The sequence below is a fragment of the Actinia tenebrosa genome, unplaced genomic scaffold (assembly GCF_029948245.1).
Source record: "Actinia tenebrosa isolate PJP-AT-01 unplaced genomic scaffold, QUT_ActTen_1.0 PGA_scaffold17__23_contigs__length_9995812, whole genome shotgun sequence".
NCBI lineage: Eukaryota > Metazoa > Cnidaria > Anthozoa > Actiniaria > Actiniidae > Actinia > Actinia tenebrosa.
This window is the reverse complement of record NW_028292577.1, coordinates 4,892,201-4,910,742: the sequence shown is the minus strand read 5'-3', so window position 1 is coordinate 4,910,742 and position 18,542 is coordinate 4,892,201. Positions and strand designations below refer to the sequence as shown.

Here is an 18,542-nt window from a genome sequence, read left to right as displayed (position 1 = left end):
AGTAATTATTCCGAAAAGCTCATATTCTTAGGAAATATAATTTACGCTGCATATATCAAATGAATTTTTCAGGTGTTTTCTGTGTGGACGAGCAGCACAAAATACTAAGTATATGCCCGCGTCATAGAGCTGACTTTGGAATCCGGTGGCGGTCGAGAAGAACGAACTGCGCAGCCCCACAAAGTATTGCTACACACACAGCTAATGCGAAGGGGAGTCACCGCATCAACAGCAAGCAGTCTTGGTTGATCTTGAAGACCACAGGCATACTTATTTCCGTCGGATTACGTAAGTACTAATCCGCTTTAGTCATGAGGTTAGGGTTAGGGTTAGTTCCATGATGTGTGATGTAAATACTGTCAGGAAGGTTGGAGGGAGATATTTAGAACTATGCATGTTTCAATGCTCTTCTACTACAACTATGACTAGCTACACTGGTGCTCATTTTGTTCTAAATCTTTTGGACAGCAATATGCACCAAATGTCGAGAACATGTCAACAACAGAATAGTTGATGAAGACAAGACTTCTGCGGCGTCAATTGAGGTACGGAATTGTAATAAAATTCGTCAAATCTGTGTACCATACTAATGTGATTCCATAGGTCGCAGTTTCCGCTATTTGTGGAGGATTTTTGTCTACAAAAATTTTGACTGGGGGTGAAACGGGAAACCAAATAACTCCAATTAGTATATAAATTGATATTTTCCTAACGACTTCTTCTATAGCAGAGTGCAGAAGCAGTGAATTCCAGTGAGGACAGCGACAGCTCTAACAGCTTAAGCAAGACGTTTTCCAAGCTAAAAATATCAAGTCAGCAACATGATGATACTTTCCTCAGCCCTGAGAGTGGGAGTACTACCTCGAGTGATGATGCTGGTGCTCTTTCTCTAGATGAACCACGTGATAAACTGAATCGGTTTCTGGTTTCTCGGGGAGTTGCGCCCATCACACAACCATGGCTGGAGTTGGAGACTGTAAGTGCCACCACCAAGTGGCGTTATACTGCACTCGCGGTGGAGGTTGTCGCTGCGGTCCTTACAACCATCAGTCCAAATAATGCAGGAGCTCTGTGGCAGGAAATTGAATCTTCGACAGCAATATATAAAGCCCTTGGAATAGAAGAAATTTCTAATTCCTCGAGAGAATATCTCCAGGCCCTTGCAGAGGCATATAACAACGCAGAAAGTTGGGAGAGCAGAAGGCAGGTTCTTTCAATCATGACGGGAATTGCTAACTACAAGACAATAACATACTTCATTCCAACACTCTCCAGATACCGCTATACAATTGCTAACCTGCACCACTTGCAGTTCGGACGTGGAGCCCCAATCCAACATCACCCCACAATCCGAATGCGCGTAAACCGAGGACAACTCGATCACTTTTTATCATTTATCACAAGCCCTCACCTTATACAAGACTTACCATTTGGACAGAAACTGCTAACACTATCAACTGGTAGAAAGATCGAAGTGCCAAACGTTATACGAACTGTGGTACCCCAGCGAATAGTAAAGCAATACAAGGCGTACTGCGACGAAACAAGCTTCGAGCCATTCAGCGACCGCACCATGCTAAGAATCTTATCAGAATGTAAAGCATCTGTTCGTAAGTCCCTCCAGGGCCTGGATTACTTTGCCGCAGATGGTGCTCGAGCTTTTGATGATCTTATACAACTAGTACGCCAAGTAAGCGAGCACAGCCAGTTAGGCAAAGATTGGGAACGCCAGCATATCGACGCGCTGAAAACTGCTAAACTGTATCTAAAGAGCGATTTCAAGGTAGTAAAAACTTAACCACGTGTTCCTGTTATTTCAACCTTAAACTTCTTTAGAAGGATAACTGGTCTATTTTAGATGCATCCAAATTCTAAAATCTGTTGTCCAATATATTAATCATTATTATAAATTCCTTTATTAGGTCCACCTTAGTAATGCAGCAGAAGTTGCAGACCACTGTGTCGTGTACGCTCTGAGTGACAACAAAGAGTCCACACTGTGCGAGAAATGTGATCACAATCATGAGGAGATTTGTCACCAGTGTGAGAGTCTGAAGAACGTCTTGGAAGTTATTTCGAACGCGATATCTGAGGCATCTTACCCTAACGAAGACGAAAAGGATGAAGCAATCTACCTTGCTAATACCGCCATGCTTGCCATACAGTCTTGGAAATGTCACCTTCTACGCTCACTACGTCAAGACCAGGCTCGCCTAGATACCATCGACACTCTAGACAGAAACGCAGTTTTCATAGTCAATGACTGGGCTATGAAATTCCTGCCACAGCGATACCGGGAATCTCAGGCAGACTGGTTTGGCAAGCGTGGCATCTCCTGGCACATCTCCGTTGTTTATAGACGCGTGGAGGGGGTGCTTCAGTGGCAAACTTTTGTCCACGTCGTTTAGTCATGCAGCCAGGGGAGCTCACCGGTAATAGCGATCATCCAGCATGTCCTGTCTACACTCAAGAAGGAATATCCTGAAATCAATGATGCTTATTTACGTCAGGACAATGCTGCTTGCTATCACAGCGCTCCCACTATATTGTCATGCCAAAAGATAACAGCTAGCACTGGGGTAACCATCAAACGAGTGGATTTTAGTGACCCACAGGGTGGCAAAGGAGCTGCTGACCGGTTAGCTGCAACGTGTAAAGGTCACATCCGAGCCTTCATAAATGAGGGAAATGATGTCCTCAACTCGAACGACCTGAAGGATGCACTGCTCTCCCATGGTGGGATAAACGGAGTGCGGGTGGTGGCTCTAGAAGCAATTCCCGAGTTCCCAGAAGTTGAGCAGAGCATTCCTGGAGTGACCAAATTCAATAACTTTGAATTTAGCAAAGACTACATCAGGTGTTGGCGTGCGTACAAGATAGGTGTCGGGAAGAAAATCAAGGTGGAGTCATCAAGCGGTAAGTAAAGCAATGCATCGAAGGTAGAGGGGGCTCTTTAATTATCAGTTTTGGAAGGACGCTTTTTTAAACGATTAAATTAAAAATAAATTAAAAGACAGAATAGAATGAAGCATCTGATTCCCCGGGTAGCGCTTTTACACTAAATAATGTGTTTGTATTTTTACAATGAAGGATCTCAAATAGCCTGGTTGGATTCGCCGTTTTCCCCAGGAGATTTCCGAGCACTTGGTGGTAAAACAAAGGCACCGCCAGAGACAAGCGTCTTGCAGGAAAGTGAAGAGGTGAACACACAAGGTGTGAGTCCTAATTCTGGAGTGTTCTGCTGTCCGCAAGAAGGGTGCATTCGAGTGTTTCAGAGGGTGTCTGCTCTCGAAAAGCATCTCTCTCTCGAGAAGTGTGTACGACATGTAGAGAAACACACACTTCTCGATCTCGCCAAGATAGGATACAGTTCCAATCTCGACGAAGGCGTGGGAGTGGTGCCTACTATAACCATCCCAAAACAACAAGGTGCCTCGTCGAATGATATCCATAAGGGCTGGGCTCTAAGATCTACTAAAAAATCATATCGTTTCAACGACAAACAAATATCATATATGAAAGCAAAGTTTCGCATCGGTCAAACAACAGGTCGAAAGCTGAACGCCGACTTAGTTGCGCGAGAGATGCGACGAGCTCGTGACGCAGACGGGAATCGTATGTTCAAGCTGTCAGAATTTTTGACGTTGCATCAAATTGCATCATATTTTTCTCGCCTGAGTGCTGCGTCTCGACAACAAGATCCCGATGAGGCTGACCTTCAAGCAGTCCAGGAGGAGATAAACTTTAGTAGTGTAAGGAAACATATTGAAGAAATTGACCAGCCACAACATCCACTTGTCTACGACCAGTACGACTTGTGCACGATGGATACGGAAGACAAGTTAAAAGACCTCAAGGTGCCTATGCTCCAACACATCTGCGAGCAGCTTGATCTTGACGTACCTCAGCGTCCTGTGCGTCGCAAAGCGCCCTACCTTACACTTTTGAAGGACTTCGTTAGCAAGTGCCCTTGTAAAAAGGACACGAACTGCTAGAGGATTTATTGTTCTTAAGTTTAGTTCTTAACAAGAACTATTCTCGTGATAATCAATGCTACTACAAACGTGTACCGATATGATAGGTAGCTGATGTGGGGGGGGGGGGGGGGGGCAGTGTCTGTAGCCTCAACTTTGCACCCCTACTGAAGAATAATTCTTTTTATTGGTCTTTAGATTCATTGGGTTCTGTTTAAAAAAAATCAAATATTAGTAGCTGCGGAAACGATGCATAAAAGGCGTAGATCTTCATAAATATTATATGATACCGGCAGTGGACGAACGGAATCTTAATTGTTCTACCTATGTCTTGCATTAATTCCACAGTCTCGTCATGCTAAAATAAAAATTAGTACAAGGCGTTCCTAGAGCGAGTACAGTTTTAAGATTTGCGTGACGAGTCTAAATTTTGTCACTTGCTCCAATTACTTGCGTTTATCATACATGACTCATTATACTGTAAACATCAAGAACAAAGTAAGACAATGATACAAATTCTTTTTGAGATTAAAAATGATAATTTTATATAGTTTGTAAACGTATAGTTAGGAACATTTGTCATAGTAGACATCAAGGCTCGCAGCTAGCAGTTGTCATTGATGATCTAATCAATTCTGACAGGTCAAGGTTTATTTCGATTTCCTTGGCTAACGTGCTGATTTCAGAAATAAAATCTCTACTACCAATAAAATTTACTAGAAAAATTATAAAGAACAATAATTATTTTGAAGATTCGGAATGGCAGAAGTGGCAAGAAGTAATGCAATGGAAGGTGGATATCTTGTAACGCCAGAAGGACAATTAATTCAGGTAAATGTTTACGTGTTTGTTTAATTTTACTCAGTGCCAGCGACGGGAACTTTCGGCAAAAAACTACCTAAACTGAAAGAAATATCTAAAAACAGCGCTAGCATTCAAAAAGTAACAGAATGTAAAATGGATAGCTATGAAAACTCGGTCTTTTGATAGTGCAATTTCCATGCATGTAATAAAGCATTCAATTCGACTCCGGCATTAACTGGAATCTTTGAAGTTGTAGTTTGTTGACATTTGACCCTTAAACCAGTAAGAAATAAACAATGTTTTTGAAAAGCAATAACTTGAGAAATACTTCGCTTTTGAGCTTCCAATTTGGTACAGTTTAACTTTAATAGCTTATCGTTAAGAAAATCAATTTTATTCCCAAGAAAATTAGGTACCAGTAGATGCTTTTGCTCGATAAACATAGCTCCTTTCTTTCGGTAATTTTTCAGTACCGTTAGTATTTCGACATATAATAAATAATTCCTTCTAGATACAGCAAAGTTTTATAGCTCGTTTAAAAGCTGAAATGTTACCCTAGGTTTGTGAAAAGTTTCAGCTCGATTGGGCGAATTTTGTAGCCACAGCGACCATTTGTTCTTGGGGTATCCTTGGGACGATTATCGAAGCCGAAAACCGGCGCTTGGCGACCATTTCACGCTTTTGGGATTTTCTCAAAAATAAAAATCCGCTGGAACCTTTTAATATGATTTTTGTAAATGGTCCATCCAAGGGTATCTTCAGGCAAAGTATGAAGAATTTGACCAAGTGGTCGCTGAAATCAGGTTCTCGACCCTTACAGACAGTCGCTCTTAATCTTCTGAGACAATGGAGGCATCTCAAGTCCTATGGATTTCACTGATCATCAAAGTGTTACTTGTGAGCAGAACTCAGGGTGAGAATTTGTTTGTCTACTTTCTCAAAAAAATCGCTTTATCCGATAGGAATATCCATTTTGCTAGTACGTTATATTTTTAATATTTCCTGGTTGGATATTTTAGGTGCAGCTCGTTTCACAGTAGTTCCACCAAGTGTTTTGTATGTGTCTGTAGGAGAAACCGCTAAGCTCGTGTGGGATTACAGTGTGGATAACAAAATGGAAGAGTTTGATGTTTATTCGCCAAAGTGGATATTCTATGCTGACAATGGCAGGGCATTTCAAATCGCACAAGAAAATATATTCAACGAGGGGAAATGGTACATAACCATCAATACATGTCCTGCTAGACTACTGAACCCTGTTCGAGTGAGTAAAGAATCAACTGCTACACTAGTAATCTATAATGTAGCTCTGGCTGATAGTGGTACGTATGGATGTGTTCTGATGATGGCAAAAAGAAGCCCCATAACAAGTAAAGTTAAGCTAATTGTAACATGTGGGTATAATTGTTTTCAATTTTTTGGAATTGAATTTTTTGAATTTTTTGAATTGAAAATTGGAATTTTTCGTTCTTTCGTTCTTTCGTTCTTTCGTTCTTTCGTTCTTTCGTTCTTTCGTTCTTTCGTTCTTTCGTTCTTTCGTTCTTTCGTTCTTTCGTTCTTTCGTTCTTTCGTTCTTTCGTTCTTTCGTTCTTTCGTTCTTTCGTTCTTTGCGCATACTATATATCCTTTGCACTTTGCACTAATATGTACAATTTTGATAGTTAACTTCTTCATGGATATATGGTATGCATTCTAATAAAAATGTTCAAAATAAGTCATTTGGTTTTTAGTTGTTTGTCATATTTATAAGGGCGACGACTGATGTACTTACATGTGCTATTTTCTTATTTACAGCATTTCCATCTTTATCGATCAATCCGTCATTTTCAAACATACATGTTAACGAATCCCAAGAACTGCATATCAAATGTTCTGCGGTAGGAACTCCTATGCCAAACGTCACGTGGCAAAAAGTACAGGGTGATGTCATTAATCAAGGCGTAGGGAATGTGACAATCGATATTACAAATATTACAAGATATGACAGTGGGCAATACGAATGCTGTGCTATCAACAACCTGAAGAAACCTCCGTCTTGTAAGAGTATCTTGGTAACCGTCCAGTGTGAGTCTAAATGCTATTTTTCTTAAAGATATACAAATATATGTTGTTATGTTTTTTTTAGCCAAAATGGTAGGGTGAGGGGGCGCTGCAAGGTTTGTAACAAATCAATATGATCACAATCAAGTTCATTGAAAAAGTGCGAGTTGAAAATAAATTATTTATTCTCTTCACAGATGAGCCACAGATTGATGTAATTCAATCGGATTTCACAGTTTCTTCATATAATGGGGGTACAATCAGGGTATACTGTTTGGCACGTGGCGTGTCTTCACCTCTGTTCTCGTGGTTTGATCCCCGTAATCGATCAATATTGACAGGATCTCATACTGTTACGGGTGTTGGTGTCATGAAACTAGAAACCATAGACGCAGACAGCTATGGGTTGTACAGGTGTAAAGCTAAAAATATGCTTGGTTATGATGAACACATTATTAGGGTTATTAAAACATGTTTGGAGAATAATAATATATAACTAGTTTTGAGATAATTAAAGAAAAATAGACGGATAGATGAATGGATGAATGGATTAATGCATGAACGGATGGATTGGATGAATGAATGGATGGATGGATGGATGGATGGATGGATGGATGGATGGATGGATGGATGGATGGATTGATGGATGCTTGGAATTTTTTACTCAAAATTAATGTCGTCTATCCTCAGTCCATCCACCCTCTCTGATACCAAGTAGAAATCACCATGGAATAACGACATTATCACCACAAACCACTACAGGTCAGAATTACCAATAAACATCTGATGAGCCACTTCCTTAACTACTTCAGTTGAATTGTTAACTTTCGACTTGACTTCCTAATCATCATTCAAAGGAGCAGCAGGTAGGGGGACTCGCGGTCACCATTCGGAATCGCCCGGGGATTACCTCCCCCCACGTAACGGCGCCGGCCGCGGGAATTATTCGAGCCAACTCTACGGACTTTTAGGCAAATATCCGATTTGTCCACTTTACCCGTACCAAACCCGTAGGCAGTAAGGGGGACTCGCGGTCAATGTCAAAGATTTACGGGTTTTACAGGCGGTTTAAGGAAGGCGCCGGCAGCGGGAAATACCCGCGCGACAAGTCCTTACTGCTGCTGTGTTGGGAATCAAAGATATCGCAAACGGAGGTTAAGATATCCTTTACATATAGATGGACACCATCACAAGCATTCGAAATAAAACTGTGCGCCGACTGCGAACTCAGGTGTTGGATCGCCTGGATGCTGACTTTGCCTTCACAACATTTATGGAGGGAGATACGGACGAGACGATGACAGAAGAAAGGGCTGAAAGAATAATTAACTTAATACCCGAAGGTAACTACCGGTTGGAGCTAACGTTCATAAAGTATTTAGACGGCGAGTGGATGATAGAAAAGGGGCGCAATCCTATCAGGGCGTCTGGTAAGAAGGACCTGTTTGTCTTAAACGAAAACACACGCCCGGGAGCATTGGTAGGAATAGACATGCTGTTCTACGAGGTTGCTTACCCTGTTACCGTAGTCATTTACGGTGCGTACAAGATAAAGACGCCAGACGTTAAGAAGTTGAAACCGATGCGACATCCCGGTAATTGTGTAGGGAAGTTAGTAAGAGAGTTCTTTGAAGACTCCTCTCGGGGCGGTAAACTGACTTTAAAGAGAAGACAAGCCATCAGGAAATGGGAAAAAGATACTAATAGGACCGGAGGGTCGATAGACAACATCAAAAAGTTAGAAACGGCGCTGGAGAGGCGAATCCATGTGAAATATATCACCGACGGCTTTATTTACTCCGGAACACACAAATATGGGGGCCGTGGTGCGCCTATAGTCATCTACCAGCACAATGGGCACGCCTGGCGCGAACTGCGGTTCCCAAGAAAGAAGGAAACGAAGGTCTATAAGAATTCTCCATTGGCAGAGTTAATCCATGAGAATTCCATTTGGTTGATGGATTCAGAAGGAAGTCAGTTTATGACGCAAGACGGCACTTTGTATCGACCCGAAATTGAACAACAGCGCATTCAAAGCGCCTGTGAGACCTTAGGGGAAGACTTCTCTGACGAGGTCCTTAGCAGTCGCAGCTTGGACTTCTTAGCCGCAAAGAAAAGAAATGGATGGAAACCTACCCCAAAAGAGTTCGGAGACATAGCCAAAGCCTGTGTAGAACACGGTCACGGTGGTCTGTGGAACATGGAATACGACGAAGACCAATACGTGTCTTTGGATATGAAACACTGTTACCCTGCAAGCTTTAAAGGTCTAGGAGATTGTAAGGAATATTACGACCGTTACGGACATCCAGACTCCCAATTCTTCCGTGTGTCTCTAGATGGTCACTACGACTCCCCGGCAACGGGGTTTGTACGATTGACCTCTTGGAAATTAGCGTCGGGCCTGCATCCAATAATCTATGCGTGGTACGGAAAGCACCTGCAGGAGAAAGAATGGATACCGGTGCCCTTATTGCAGTTCTTTGAAGAGCGTAAGCTGCTCGAATACACAGCGCATGAAGCCATACTTTGTCATAGCGCCTTTACACAATGGCTCCCAGAGCACAACCCCACAGCGCGGATTGTTATAGGTAAATTCACACAGGGCGCTAAAGAAGGAGAAAAACATATGCAGCGTCGCTTGATAACAGACGAAGGCGAACTACGCTTCCTTATAAAGCGCGCACATGACCAAGGAACGATGGTGTCCGTGGAGAAATGGGATTATTTCATAGAAGCCGAGCAGAGAGAACGTAAGTGGAATGCTTTGTGTTACTACCAGGACCATCGACCGCAGTATTATCATCTGCGTGCCAGCATGCTTGCATATGCGCCCATTAACCTTCTCGCGATGTTACTGCGGTTTGACAAAGAGGACGTTCCGCGCGTAGCTACGGATTCCTTGTACGTAAAGCCCGAAGTGTTAGAAAAGATGAAGGAATTCTACACCGACGACGAACTCGCAGAAAGTGGTCAATGGCGTGTCAAAGATGAAGAAATACAAGCTTGGAGAGAACGCGTAGAATATCACGGCGAGCACACCCGGGGCACCGTAACGCCGACGGAAGAGCCATTACCGTCGGTTGCGGACCCAATCTCTTACCAACGCTTCTCTTACCTTTAGGGTATGGGAGGCAGCGGTAAGACGACGCGCGTACTGCAGTTATTCCCAAAAGTAAAGGTGCTAACGCCAACGCACCGTTTGGAAAGAGAACTCTGCGAAATGGGTTACGACGCTCAAACGTACCACAGCTTCTTTCGTTGGAATGGCCAAAAGTGGGTACCGGAAGCTATCCACGACATACCACCGGTAATACTTTGGGATGAGATTTGTACCGTACCTTTGGAAATCCTGCAGGAGTTCGTAGAATTCCTCCGTGGAAAGTGTCAAGTGATATTCGCCGGAGATCCCTGCCAGCCTCCTCCAATAGCCGGAGAGATGCCCCACGAATAGCTAAAAGATTTCGTAGACCATGCGGAGGAAATTAACGCCGACTACCGCAGCAAGGATCAAGTAAGATACCTGAAAGCGGAATTAAGGGGCCTTAGTGACGCCGACCAATGCAAGACACTGCGCAAACATGTACAAGCGAAGAAATACGAGGACTTCCTTTACACATGGCATCCAAAGGATCTGGTGCTGAGCAGCAAACGCGCAGCACAGTCTCGTATACAAAAGGATTTGCTAAATATACACCAAGAGCGCTTCCCTACGCATCCCGTACCTGTTTGCTACAAACCCCACGACACCCGCATGCAAAAAAGAGACGTCTGGGTACCTGGTACCGACATCCAACTGCAGAACGCAGTAACGCATGACAAAGCCTGGGTGCCCATAGAAAAGGTGGAAAGAATTACCTCCCATCCAGACTGGCGCTTAGGCTACTGCATGACGGTCCACAGCGCGCAAGGGCTTACCATAAAAGAAACCTTATGGATCATAGACCAGCGGCTGTGTTGGAGCAACCTTATCTACACCGCCGTAAGCCGCGTAGAATATGCCAAGCAGTTAAAAAGAGCCTGGGGTCCGCAACTGCGTTACGATAAGACGCCAGAGGACGTACCCAAAGAGAACATTGCTAAGAAACTCCTTCGCTACAAAAGACACGACGAAGAAAAGAGTACGGATCCCCGCTATGCGGGGGTCAAATTCGACCTATGCGTGGACGACGTCTATACGAAAGGGGCAAGGTGTGCCAAATGCAACATACCTCTACTATGGAAGTTTGACCCGAATGACGATCAGCAGTTCTCCGTGGATCGCATAAATAATAAACGCGGCCATTGCAAAGGTAACGTAAGACTGACATGCCTAGAGTGTAATCGGGCGCGTGGAGCAGCACTACTCTGAGTCTTTGGGGACTATGAGCAGCTCTTCCTTGACAAATCCACGACTTGGGCCATCTAGGTAATACAACACGGGCTGCCCTTCCTTGGTGACGGACTTCGAAATCTCATACGTTTTCAAAGACCAGTTAGGATCCGTGGCTCTCTTACTGCCGCCTTCGAGTTCCCCCGGCTGATAAAGGTATCTGACCACTATGTCGCGGGGGAGCTTTTTTTCCTTCAGTCCGACCGCCCTTGAACTTCTGACGTAGGACTTGTGTTCCACGTGTTTCTTTTTTATGGCATCCCAGGGTTTCATTCCCGTAGCCCTGGCCGCCTCGTTATTTAAAGCCGCGACGACCTGGGGGAGCCTCTGAGTCCATTCCCTGTTGCGTTTGGAGGGATCTTCCAGCTCTTTCCAATACTGGTATCCAAAGAGACGCTCGGCCAGGGTCTTATTGAATCTTTCAACGATGCTCTGACCCCTATGGTACTCAGCTTCGTCTCTCCTAATCTTAGTGTCGTGGTCTTTCAGGGTCTTAGTAACCACGCCCATGAACTCCGTCCCCGCATCCACTTGCAGCAGCTTAGGCCATTTCAAGACGCGCTTATAAATCCTACCTAGGGCTTCTGCGACTTCCCCAGAATCCTTGCTGGTTATGGGTTCGGCGTCCTTGTATCTGCTTGCGATATCAACTACGGTCAAAGCGTACCTATAGGTCTTTTTTCTCACCTTTTCGTGCGGTAAGAAGAGCAAATCCGCCTGATGAACTTCATTGGGGTCATTTACGGTGAAGCTGGGCCTGGGAATGTACTTGGGCACGGGAAGATAAACCTGCCAGAGGGTTTGTTTTCTTAGCCAGTTCTTAGCCGTTTCTTCTGATACCCTGGCCGCGGTCGCGAGTTTCTTAATAGCTGACGCTCCTCTCCAATAGCCTTCGGGCCCATAGTAAATCCTTTTAAGTTTGTCCTCTACGCGGCCCATTATATGAATTCCAGGACGAGATTGATCTTGCGTCCGTTGAAATCCACCGTCTTTCCGTCCACCTTAATGGTGATGTTTATGCTTTCTACCAAATTAGACAAGTCATAGCTTAACGAAATGGGAGTGTATTCTACTGGGTCAAATGGATTACCTTTGGGCAGAAACTTGGACATAAGAGAAGACTTTTTTCCATTGCTGTAACTATGGACCAAGTCGCAATAGACTTCGTAAGAGGATGCGACTTTCCATTTCACGGGTATTGCCGTGTTGGTAATTGTCTTGCCCGAGGCACATAATAAAGATCCCAATGGGTCAGACTTTCCAAAAGTTACTGAATAGTTTGGCATATTATGTTTGAGGGTCATTTCGTGCGGCAATCCCGTGGTGAGAGTATAACCGCGCTTGGCGAGCTCCTTAGCAAGGGTGATTGGCGTGTAATGTCCATCGGGCAGCATTTCACCTTGATATTTGTTAGGCGCCTTAAGTACGGTGACCAAGGCATTGACTAAACTATACCAAGAATTGTACAAAGAACAACTAACCAGCCTAACCTCATGGGCTTTGATGGAGGGATTCAGATAAGTGGTAAAGTCATTCTTGTCGCTTTCCAAAAAGACGATCATTATATTAGATACGCCAAAGCTACGCCTCCTGCCAGCCCTGCGACTCCTACGAAGACCAACGCGCTATCTTTTTGTTTCTTAGAAGGCTGGTAGTAATTCTTGAACTGAGGCCTCCTTAACCCCGTTAATGCCGCGGGGTGTGCTTGCGCATAAAGTTTGAAAGCGTAGTCTGTGTTTTCGAAGTTGTTATCCGCCGGCATCTTGTCTTGGTAGTTCTTATCCAACCAATCCCTGTAAGCTTGTCTTTTTTCATTCCAAGCCGCCACGTCCCTTTGATATTTCTCCAGCGCTAAGTCGTGCCTCTTCCTTTCGGCGGCTAATTCTCCGCTGTGATCGCCTCTGACTAATCTATCCAAATACTGACCACCATAATTAGCTCCAGTGAATGCTAAAGCTGCAATAACTCCACCTGCGACCACGCTAGCCATTTATATGTTAGGCAGGTACTTTTCCTTCCGTAGGTAATCCTTTACCATGATAGCCCCGCCTACGGCAGCTGTCATCTTAGCAAAATTAGCGAAGCTCTTGCTTGGGTCTTCAGTAAAGTCTTCTTTGAGCACTTTCTTACCTACCCAACCAATACCCGCAACGATGGAAGTAATGATAGCTGCTTCTTCAACAGTTTTCAATAACGCGGTTGACATTATATTACAAAGCGAGAAGGTTATCACTCCATTACGGGGATCTTACTTTTTCTAACAGCCGGTTCCACGGGTGCGTGCACGGGCGCGTGATATGTTGGCGGTCCTACCTTTTTCGCTGCCCGCCATTGTAAGTAAAGGCTACCTGCTGCTATGATGACTCCTAACGCGCCAATGACGTACCCAGGATTAATAAAGGATTCCTCTTCTTTTTCCTCCACCTTTTCTTATTTTTTGGCTTTGTTCTTCCTGTTCATCTCCGCGAGCTTCTTACCGGCAGCAACTCTGCCTGGAGATTTAGCCTTGGTAATCTTTTGCTCCTCTTGGGGCTGCTCTACCTTCGACTCTGGTTCACTCATTTATATCTAAGGACTTGAAGGACTTGATAAGTAACTTAATAGGACTTAAGTAAGTACTTAAGGACGACTTGACTAAGTACTTGAGGCGACCTGGGCAATTCCCGCGAATGACTTAACTAAGTACTTGAGGCGACTTGATCAGGTACCTCAGCAAGTGCTGCCTGGAAGACCTTTTCGACTTCTCTGTCCTTCTTGAAGTCCTTCCAAGACACCAGTACCTCCTTCAAGTCGACATGCTGAGCTACGTGAAGTGCCGCGGAGGCGACTGCCATTAACTTACCACACTTCAAAGACAACCACCCGCAGGTTATCTTAAGTTCTTGAGCAATAACGTAGTCCTCGCTTATGTCCTTCCGCAGTTGCTCCACGTCGTCTATGGGCAGCGCAAGTCCAAGCAATTTAGTCGCAAGTCGGATAGCGGAGTCTGCTACGGCGTCCGTGGTCTTACTTGCAAGGGCGGCCTCGTACCTCTTATGGAACTTTTTGACTTCCTCTTCTGACAATTTATTAACCTGCTCATGGGTAAGTTCCTTGCCTATCATTTCTTTGCACTTCCCAGATGACACAAGGATGTTGAGTTGTTCCTTGAGGTTACTTTCATCTAACTGTGTGGGGACTTCATCTAAGAGCTGCTCAATGTCCATATACATTAGGAATCATAGATTCCAACCTCGTACGGAAACCTCAAAGAGAAGATCATCTTGGAATGTTGGTGCGTTTTTAAATGCCGCATGTATTCGTGTAACTGTTCCTTGGATATCTCACCGCCGTAGTCGCTTAAGATGGTTTCCAGATCAGACTTGCTCGGAGTATAAAATACGACGAGTGAACCTATGTTTTCCCTGAAGGGTTTAGAGACGCTGGTAAGCTGCTGCGAGAGCAACCAAACGCTGATATTGTCGTGTCTGCCGCTGAAGGCGAGTTTAACGAGCTCGGAAGTGCGTCTTTTTACGTCGTCCCCGCAGGCAATGTCATCCAGTATGAGTAAAGTCTGTGTATCTTTAGGGAATTGCTTGTGCCAGAACTTAAGATGGCTGGATAACTCGTTAGGGTCTAAGATATCTACGAAGAAGTCGTCGTCTTTCACTCCTATGCCCGTCCAGGTGCGGTTATTCACGTAGGTGGGGCAAAGCAGCACGATGTAGTCGAAACGGTATCTAAAGGGTCCTAATAGCTGCTCCACGACGAATTGGGTCTTTCCGCAGCCGGTGGGTCCTACTATCAGAGCGTTACAAGGCATGTGATTTGGGTTCATTATATATACGATGGACCCAGTGGACGCAGTAAGAAGAATTGCCGGCGACGCAAAAGATAAAAGAGACACCATAGAAATGCAAAGGGAGGAGAAAGAACGGTTAAAAGAGCGCGTGCAGGAGTTGTACGATGAAATGTGCGGCCTGAAGTGCGCAGAAAGGTTTGGTGCGCTCTTGACGATGGCGGGCTGGGCAAAAGAGTCCATTAAGGACTTTATGCGGTATCCCATATAAGGGTTATTAAATCCTCATTATATATGGAGTGTGAGCGGTGTAACAAGGAGTTCAGCAGCAAGCAAATGTTAAAATACCACGTTGAAAAGAAGGTGTGCGCTAAGAAGGCACGCGAAAAGCGTTGTAAGGAGTGTAATCGCCTCTTTAGCAGCGCGCAGATGTTGGATTACCACGTGGATAACCGCGTTTGCCTAAAGAACGTATGTGAGCGCTGCGAGGAGGACAAGAACGACGAATGGCATCGACATCGGTGCCGCGGCAATTACGACCTGCTGAGCGTGGCTTGCGAGGAGCACGGCGACGTTGCCGCTCGATGTTGCCCAAAGGAAACCCAAAGGAAGTTAACGCGCCGGAAGAAGGAAATTGACCAGCGCTTTGCGGAGTTTGACTGCGTCGAAGGCGTAAGGTGGGAAGACAGGGAACATTGGGAGGCGCTTTGTGAGCGCTGCGGCTGTCAAAGAAGTGACCAACATATTTGGCAGTGCCTCTACGACGGTCAAGGCGGCTTTAAGGAGTACTTAGATCGCTTCGAAGCTTGGCATGCCGGCAATGAGGCGGCAAGGAAAGCCCGTAACGATCAGTAGGCGGCTTAAGATAGTAAGGTAGGGTTTGCGCAAAGAGTCTCAAATCCCATCCTTATTTTTATTTATTATTATTAAGAATAATGAAGGATATTTAATAATAATAAATAAAAATAAGGACCCCTTTTAAAGGCATATGGTAGTCTACTTTGTGGCATTTCTGGGAGGATTCCTAATCACCCTTTCAATATATGGACTGTATCACATGCGAAGCATCCAACGACTGTATAATCCCTAAAGTCCGTGAAGTCATCCGGGAAGTTATCCAAGAGCGCGCGGACCAGCTGCAGAAAATCGTTAAAAAAAAGCAGTCCTCTTCGCAGAGGAAAGGTACGACTGCCTCTACTGCCGCCGCACCTACTTAGAATGCGACTTTACCGACCACTGGTGTCGCGCCGATCCTAAAGCGCGCAGGACGGCTGCCGACGCTTTATTCAGCTGCAGAGCGGAGACTGACTAACCCTACGTTCGATGTCGAACTTCCAACGGCCGTCATGCTTACCATGTGATCGCAGGTGGGTGAATTCCTCGCCTTGAATTACATAGCGTACGCAGTCGGGCGCCCACAGCGAGTACTCCACGCCGTCGTGGTCTTTGAGGACTAACCGTAGGCGGTTGATGTCTTCGAAGACGATGTAATTTTTTATTTCGTATGCGATGCCGTGCGTTAAATCGCGCCAGTGAATTTGTTTAATTACCGTCATTATACCTATGAAATATCTTTAAGTGCGTTGAGCGCGTTTCTAAGGACTTAAAGCGCTTACGACACCACTTACAGGGTATGCGAATGCCGTCCGCGTAGGTGCTTATCGCACGGCAAATGACGTCGTAGTCGCTGCTAACCATTGTTAGATATCCGTTAGCTTCGTACTGCGAGATTACCCTGCGTTGATCTGCAGATAACATGCCGTTTCCTTTTGGGGTCTTTAATTCGATACAAAGCCCACGATAACGCAGGTGCGCATTTAGTATCAAAAGGTCCGGCTGACCACGTTGGTAACCCTTCTGTCAACACTTTATGCGTTTGCTATCCGAATCCTGTAGTTCACCAAGTCCGGGTGCTATGAGCATCTGAGGGTAAAACCGGCGTATGTAATCTACGACCTTTCTATGCAGGTCAAATTCGTTTTCTATTTTGAATACCAACTTGTTTGGGCCTTCGAACCGTCCCACCTTTCTTAGCGTTGGTAAGACGTCCTCGAAGACCCAATCGCGGGATTCCACGGCTTTAGGCAGCTTAGAGCTAAATATCAATTCATACAACCCCGGCTCGGCTATACATACGGAATTTGGTTGGGCGTTGGCAAGGGCGCCCCGACTTAGGGCCCCCTTTAGCTCACCCAATCTTTTTTGGTATTTTTCGGAAACGTGTTCTCTAACCGCGTTCCTTGGCTTCTCGTAGCCCAACGCGGCAGCCACCTCCCTTGCCTTAAAATACGGTTTGTCGCCTTGCATTACGCATTGCAGTTTCGTGTCGTTATTTTCGAATACGTGAAGCATATTATACGTAAGGGATATTTTTCTTTAGAATGGCTGAGGCAACGAAGTCATTAATAGGCAACGCTCTTTAGCTGATTCATTTCCACGCTTAGTTGCGCGTCTGAGACTACGAAAACATAGCAGTTTATCTTATCACCGTCGCCCGCGGAGGCATTCTTGGTGCGCTTGATCTCCAATGTTATGCCATCCTGGGTGTTTACTAGACGCAAACCCTGACCATGTAGGTCTTCGTCGTTCGTCGTGCGCATGTCGATCCACAGCGCGTACTTATCATTAAAGAATTCCTCAGGACTTACCTGGTCGCCAAACTTACGCTTTGCCTCCCTGTAGATGTCTGCGGGCTTTATTCCCTGCGAGTAGACCTTGTTTGGGACGCCGTTAACGCTTACCCCCACGTTAGTAATGTTGGGGTTGTGAAAGGCTTCAGAGTCGCGCTTACCGGCTTCGTAGGGTTTGGCGAACACCAGCATTAACCCCGTGAGACTTCTTCGGGGGAGGTTAATACTTTGGTTGATAACCTCATCCGTCTTATCCAAGAAGTCGAACTTTTTATACATCACTACGTGGTCGTAAAGGAATGCCTTTCCGGCGCTGTACTCCATGCCAGCGCTACGGGCCAGCTCTTCGCTGTACACGGTCTCATACTGCAGCTCTAAGTTGGTGATAGAGTATGGGGTTGTTGTGGTAAGTGCAGTGCTTAGCCCACCAATGATGTTATTAGCATCTGCTAAAGTTACTTCAAACTGTAGCTCGGATAACTGTCTTGGGTAATACACACCGTGATTCGTAATCACTTCAAAGTCCAGTGGTATGACATACTTGCTGCCATAGGCGGTCTTTATTCGCTTTGCGTCTGCCACTGCGGTTTCTCCGCTGCCGTCAGTAGGTTGCGTTTTCGTAGGTGTGCGGACCTTACGTAGAATGACACTACCAATTCCTTGTTCTATCCTTTGCGCGCGGTCAAATGCCGTTAACCATAAGTCTTTGTACGTGGTGTATAAGTCTTACCTATTCAAATCTAATAGCGATTCCCCTGCGAACTTTACGCGCATCTTAGAAACAATGTTGCGACCCACGTTGTTAACGATAATCCTTTCATCTGTGGGGCTTGACTGTACCGCTAGGTCGAACCTTAAAGCCAAGGTACCAGGAACCAACACTAGGTTATCTGTTAGGCGGGGCACGCCTACATACAGCGTCTCCCCCGGCTTTGCGCTAGAAG

General features: G+C 45.1%; 2 protein-coding genes and 1 pseudogene across 2 annotated transcripts; all 3 read left to right on the top strand.

Moving 5' to 3' along the window:
• Positions 1-1,006: 1,006 nt before the first annotated feature.
• On the top strand, positions 1,007-4,090 carry LOC148910315 (uncharacterized; annotated as a pseudogene).
• Positions 4,091-5,614: 1,524 nt separating this feature from the next.
• Positions 5,615-6,540, top strand: LOC148910314 (uncharacterized). The gene is made up of 3 exons (XM_089032030.1): positions 5,615-5,691; positions 5,798-6,165; positions 6,529-6,540. Exons 1-3 carry the CDS (start codon positions 5,625-5,627, stop codon positions 6,538-6,540), a joined length of 447 nt encoding a protein of 148 aa, XP_088888156.1. The 5' UTR covers positions 5,615-5,624.
• A 38-nt stretch (positions 6,541-6,578) lies between these two features.
• LOC148910313 (igLON family member 5-like) lies at positions 6,579-7,412 on the top strand. The gene is made up of 2 exons (XM_089031966.1): positions 6,579-6,842; positions 7,016-7,412. Exons 1-2 carry the CDS (start codon positions 6,668-6,670, stop codon positions 7,312-7,314), a joined length of 474 nt encoding a protein of 157 aa, XP_088888092.1. The 5' UTR covers positions 6,579-6,667; the 3' UTR covers positions 7,315-7,412.
• Positions 7,413-18,542: the final 11,130 nt, after the last annotated feature.

Excerpts from the sequence above, each read along its gene's own strand:
- LOC148910314 (XM_089032030.1), top strand. The coding sequence starts at position 5,625 with ATGGAGGCATCTCAAGTCCTATGGATTTCACTGATCATCAAAGTGTTA. Across the intron at positions 5,692-5,797 it reads ACTTGTGAGCAGAACTCAGG|GTGCAGCTCGTTTCACAGTA; the intron begins GTGAGAATTTGT and ends TGGATATTTTAG.
- LOC148910313 (XM_089031966.1), top strand. The coding sequence starts at position 6,668 with ATGCCAAACGTCACGTGGCAAAAAGTACAGGGTGATGTCATTAATCAA. Across the intron at positions 6,843-7,015 it reads TATCTTGGTAACCGTCCAGT|ATGAGCCACAGATTGATGTA; the intron begins GTGAGTCTAAAT and ends TTCTCTTCACAG.